A 6,322-nucleotide genomic window follows, 5' to 3' on the forward strand; every position below is an offset into this window, starting at 1 on the left:
CCCCTGCAGGCTGTGTTCACGCCGCCAACCCCAGTCCTCTCCCTGCTCTCCGACCGAAGCCGAGCCTCAGCTCGCAGCCCCGCCCGCCCCGGCGGGGGAGCAGACAAGCCTCTCGGGCTGGTGAGTGCCGGTCGGCCCCGATCCTCTGTGCGGGAATCTCTCCACTTTGCCCCCCGCACCCCTGCGGCTGCGCTCTCCTCCGCGGCTCCGAAGCTTCCCTCCCGCCACCCGCAGTCTCCGCCCGCGAAGGGGCTTCTAGTGTGTGGAGACCTTTCCTCCTTCACGGCTCCCTCCCACTGGTGCAGGTCCCGTCCCTATCCTTTTGTCTCTTTATTCTTTTTTCTTTTGCCCCCACCCAGGTACGTGGGGGGTTTCTTGCCTTTTGGGAGGTCTGAGGTCTTCTGCCAGCGTTCAGTGGGTGTTCTGTAGGAGTTGTTCCACGTGTAGATGTATTTCTGGTGTATCTGTGGGGAGGAAGGTGATCTCCGCGTCTTACTCTTCCACCATCTTCCCGGAAGCCTATTCCATGTTTTTTTAGCTGATTTTTTTCCTTTAGTTAATTTATAGTTTTGACATCATCAATATTCTGAATTATAGCTCTATAATTCAGTAAGAAAGAATACTGACTAAAGGTGAATGCATTTGAAAGGTAAAAATCACAGGGAATGAGTCAGCTCTATTGTTCATAATAATTTTTTTTTTTTTTTGCGGTACGCGGGCCTCTCACTGTTGTGGCCCCTCCCGTTGCGGAGCACAGGCTCCGGACGCGCAGGCTCGGCGGCCATGGCTCACGGGCCCAGCCGCTCCGCAGCATGTGAGATCCTCCCGGACGGGGGCACAAACCCATGTCCCCTGAATCGGCAGGCGGATTTTCAACCACTGCGCCACCAAGAAAGCCCCGTAATAATTTTAATAAAAGTATCCCAAGTATAAAAAACCAACAGCTATTTTTACTTCAGATCATGACAACTTTAGAAATGGCACATATGACATTTATTTTATTCCCTCATTTTTCAACATCTTTGTGGATTCTATGAACCCATATCATATACAGGTTGGACTTTGTCATTAAAAATGTGCACAAAACCATGATTAAATTATGCGGCAAGTGATCATTTATGTTAATCACCATGCTTCCAATTATACTATAGAAAAAAAATGCAGTAATCAGCATGAGGAACTCATTTGCACAAAAGAAACATTCAGTTTGCCTGTATAGACTGAGACACAATGTGGTCTCATATCCTTAGATTTATACATTTTTATGCTTTCAAAATACTACCTTTGGTGTAATGATACTAACGTTGATGAAATTATCAGAAGCATGAATGTATAGTTATTAATGAGCTCTGCGAGGTCACAGAAACAAATGGATGCTAGAGGTTTCATTAACTTACATATGGTAATATAGGCATACTTCATTGTATTGCATTTCACTTTACGGTACTTTTCAGATATTGTGTTTTTTACAATTGAAGGTTTGTAGCAACCCTACATTGAGCAAGCCTATTGGTGCAATTTTTCCAAAAGCATTATTTTTAATTTAATGTACACTGCTTTTTTTTAGACATAATACTATTGCACACTTCATAGACTACAGTATAGTGTAAACATAGCTTTTATGTGCACTTGGAAACCAAAAATTTGTGTGACCCACTTAATAGCCATATTTTCTTTCTTTCAGTGATCTGTAACAATGTCTCTGAGGTATATGCCTGTATTCTTTTCATTACAGAGAATATGTAGGTTATTGAAATGTGTAAAATGTTAACTTAAACACACTCTGTTGGGTAATCTTTTTCTCTTGGCATAAAGATGTTATTTAAATTGGTTACTTTTGGAGATTTCTTTATCCATAAAAAGAAAATTAAACATCAATTCTTGATTATAATAGCAAGTTAATCACTTCAAACTTACTGCATAGTCCACTGTCACAGTTATCAGGGCAACTGGCACAAGGTGTTCCTTGTTGGTAAGGGGTACTCTTTTTACTCACATTATTACCACTGTAATGTAAAATACACACTGTCAAATATTTTTCACTTTACTGTTTAGTTGCCAAGGGCAACATCAATCACTAAATATATATAAGTATATATGTAACATTTTTAGTTCTGTTAACAAAACTGAGGGGAATTCCCTGGCGGTCCCATGGCTAGGATTCTGGGCTTTCACTGCTGTGGTCCCAGGTTCGACCCCTTAGGTCGGGGAACTAAGATCCCACAAGCCGCACCACCAGGCCAAAAAAAGACAACAACAACAAAACAAAACTGAAAAATTACAATTCCCAACTTGTAATTTACATAACATCCAAATTAAGCAAATACTTCACACACATCGACCCATCTCCTTGACTCTGCTTCTTCAAGCTGGGCAGCTACATTGGCATAACTAGTCTGAAGCATCCAGATAACTTTTTTGCAGCAGTACACTTTTCATCTCTGACTTGGTCAGATTGGTAAGGCCGTGCCCCGCAAAGAGCTGGCTAGGGATAAATATGTCACTTTGAGAGACAGGGAAAGATCCTGGGGGCAGGAGGTTGCAGTATGAAAAAGAATACTCAATATTGCAATATAATTTTATATTTGAAAGAGGATAAATACCCTAATTCCTCTAATATGAACTAGGGACAATAAAGCTCCAATATATATATTTTTAATTTTGAGATGGCATTGTGCTATTTAAGTAGTTTGTGGTGTGTGTATTTGTGGGTCAGGGAGAGCTGGGGAAGGTTTATGAGTTTCCAGAGGTAGTGTGTGAGAGATTTTTATGTTTACCGAAAAAGGAATGTTAGATTAAAAAGTTTTGATAAACTCCAATAGCCTGGGTGCAGTCAGTTACAGTGACTAACTTGTAACTCATCGATGATGATTATCCCATTGGCGGTTAAATTTATCTAATTCTTCGGAAAATACATGGGAATGCAAATCTCAGTAGTGTCAAGGGAGCCAAGGGCCCAAAGTGATGTATTTGAATCTGTCTTCCTGCACAGAACACGGCTGTCCATGTGGTAGCCCTCGGAAAAATTGTGACATAGACACAAAAGTGTTCTGGAGGTTCTGTCACTCTCACTTTCCTCATTATTCACTTCAGCTCTCACTTCAGATGCCTGGTTCCCGATGCCTCCCTCCCCTCTCACAGCCAGGGAGTGAGTTTGGATGCATTCTCCAAGGATCTATCAATTTTTTTATTAAGTTATACTTGACACACAATATTCTGTTAGTTTCACGTGTACAACATAGTGGTTTGATATTTTTATACATTATGAAATCACCACAATAATTCCAGTTACCATCTGTACATCTCTTGTGGTTTGATGGATTCCTTTAGTGTTAGCTTTGGACTTCTTTTTCATTATTTTTTGTGTATCCATTGTAGGTTTTTATTTTGTACTTAACATGAGGTTCATATATATCAGTCTGTATCTATAGCTGTCTGTTTTAAGCTGATAGTCACTTAAGTTCAAACGCTTTCTAAAAGCACTAAATTTTTACTACCCCCATCTGTTTTATGATGTTTATGTCATATTTTACATCTTTTTACCTTGTGTAGTCCTTCACTACTTGTTGCAGTTACAATTGATAGTAGCACTTTTGTCTTTTAAACTTCATACTAGCTTTTTAAGTGGCTGATCCACTGCCATTAACTATATATTTGCCTTTACCAGTGAGATTTTTTCTTTTTTAACATCTTTATTGGAGTATAATTGCTTTACAATGTTGTGTTATTTTCTGCTTTATAACAAAGTGAATCAGTTATACATATACATATGTTCCCATATCTCTTCCCTATTGCGTCTCCCTCCCTCCCACCCTCCCTATCCCACGAGATTTTTTCTTTCATATGTATTTTCTGTTTCTAGTTGTGGCCTTTTCTTTTCTGCTTAAAGAAGACCCTTTAACATTTCTTGTAACGCCAGTTTAGTGATGATGAACTTTTTTAGTTTTGCTTGTCTGGGAAACTCTTTATCCTTCAATTCTGAATGGTAACCTTGCTGAACAGAATATTCCAGGTTGTAAGCTTTTTTTGTTTTTGTTTTTTCAGAACTTTAAATATATCCTACCACTCCTTTCCAGCCTATAAAGTTTCTCCTGGAAATCAGCTGATAGTCTTATGGGGTTTCTCTTTTGTGTGATTAGTTGTTTTTCTCTTGTTGCCTTAAAAATTTCCTCTTTAACTTTTTCCATTTTAATTATGTTTTGGTATAACTCTAGGTTCATCTTGTTTGGGACTCTCTTAGCTTCCTGTACCTGGATGTCTGTTTCCTTTTTCAGGTTAGGGAAGATTTCAGGCATTATTTTTTTTTAATGTTTTCTGTTCATTTCTCTCTCTCTTATCTTTCTGGGACCCCTAGCTGTTGGTAGCTTGCTGTTGTCCCAGAGGTACCTTAAACTCTCCTCATTAAAAAAAAAATTCTTTCTTCTTTTTGCTGTTCTGATTGGGTGATTTTTCACTATTCTATCTTCCAGATCACTTATCTGTTCTTCTGTATCATATAATCTGCTATTGATTCTCTCGAGTGTATTTTTAATTTCAGTTCCTATATTCTTCATTTCTTTTTTTATTTTTTTATTTTTTTATTTTTTTATTTTTTTTTAACATCTTTATTGGGGTATAATTGCTTTACAATGGTGTGTTAGTTTCTGCTTTATAACAGAGTGAGTCAGTTATACATATATATATGTTCCCATATCTCTTCCCTCTTTGTCTCCCTCCCTCCCACCCTCCCTATCCCACCCCTCCAGACAGCCACAAAGAACAGAGCCGGTTTCCCTGTGCCATGCGGCTGCTTCCCACTGGCTATCTACCTTACGTTTGTTAGTATATATATGTCCATGTCTCTCTTTATTTTTTGTGTATCCATTGTAGGTTTTTATTTTGTACTTAACATGAGGTTCATATATATCAGTCTGTATCTATAGCTGTCTGTTTTAAGCTGATAGTCACTTAAGTTCAAACGCTTTCTAAAAGCACTAAATTTTTACTACCCCCATCTGTTTTATGATGTTTATGTCATATTTTACATCTTTTTACCTTGTGTAGTCCTTCACTACTTGTTGCAGTTACAATTGATAGTAGCACTTTTGTCTTTTAAACTTCATACTAGCTTTTTAAGTGGCTGATCCACTGCCATTAACTATATATTTGCCTTTACCAGTGAGATTTTTTCTTTTTTAACATCTTTATTGGAGTATAATTGCTTTACAATGTTGTGTTATTTTCTGCTTTATAACAAAGTGAATCAGTTATACATATACATATGTTCCCATATCTCTTCCCTATTGCGTCTCCCTCCCTCCCACCCTCCCTATCCCACGAGATTTTTTCTTTCATATGTATTTTCTGTTTCTAGTTGTGGCCTTTTCTTTTCTGCTTAAAGAAGACCCTTTAACATTTCTTGTAACGCCAGTTTAGTGATGATGAACTTTTTTAGTTTTGCTTGTCTGGGAAACTCTTTATCCTTCAATTCTGAATGGTAACCTTGCTGAACAGAATATTCCAGGTTGTAAGCTTTTTTTGTTTTTGTTTTTTCAGAACTTTAAATATATCCTACCACTCCTTTCCAGCCTATAAAGTTTCTCCTGGAAATCAGCTGATAGTCTTATGGGGTTTCTCTTTTGTGTGATTAGTTGTTTTTCTCTTGTTGCCTTAAAAATTTCCTCTTTAACTTTTTCCATTTTAATTATGTTTTGGTATAACTCTAGGTTCATCTTGTTTGGGACTCTCTTAGCTTCCTGTACCTGGATGTCTGTTTCCTTTTTCAGGTTAGGGAAGATTTCAGGCATTATTTTTTTTTAATGTTTTCTGTTCATTTCTCTCTCTCTTATCTTTCTGGGACCCCTAGCTGTTGGTAGCTTGCTGTTGTCCCAGAGGTACCTTAAACTCTCCTCATTAAAAAAAAAATTCTTTCTTCTTTTTGCTGTTCTGATTGGGTGATTTTTCACTATTCTATCTTCCAGATCACTTATCTGTTCTTCTGTATCATATAATCTGCTATTGATTCTCTCGAGTGTATTTTTAATTTCAGTTCCTATATTCTTCATTTCTTTTTTTATTTTTTTATTTTTTTATTTTTTTATTTTTTTTTAACATCTTTATTGGGGTATAATTGCTTTACAATGGGGTGTTAGTTTCTGCTTTATAACAGAGTGAGTCAGTTATACATATATATATGTTCCCATATCTCTTCCCTCTTTGTCTCCCTCCCTCCCACCCTCCCTATCCCACCCCTCCAGACAGCTACAAAGAACCAAGCCGGTTTCCCTGTGCCATGCGGCTGCTTCCCACTGGCTATCTACCTTACGTTTGTTAGTATATATAT

The 6,322-nt window shown here is 37.9% G+C and overlaps 1 protein-coding gene across 1 annotated transcript in view; it reads right to left on the reverse strand.

Annotated features, from left to right (window-relative positions):
- CRISP2 (cysteine rich secretory protein 2) overlaps positions 1-6,322 on the reverse strand; it is a 34,555-nt gene that overhangs the window by 7,863 nt on the left and 20,370 nt on the right. Inside the window, exon 7 of the mRNA XM_007451916.1 lies at positions 1,918-2,006. Within this exon, the coding sequence (XP_007451978.1) occupies positions 1,918-2,006 (89 nt within the window). The remainder of the gene's footprint in view (positions 1-1,917; positions 2,007-6,322) is intronic.

This window comes from Lipotes vexillifer, unplaced genomic scaffold, assembly GCF_000442215.2.
Source record: "Lipotes vexillifer unplaced genomic scaffold, Lipotes_vexillifer_v1.1 scaffold147, whole genome shotgun sequence".
Classification (NCBI taxonomy): Eukaryota; Metazoa; Chordata; class Mammalia; order Artiodactyla; family Lipotidae; genus Lipotes; species Lipotes vexillifer.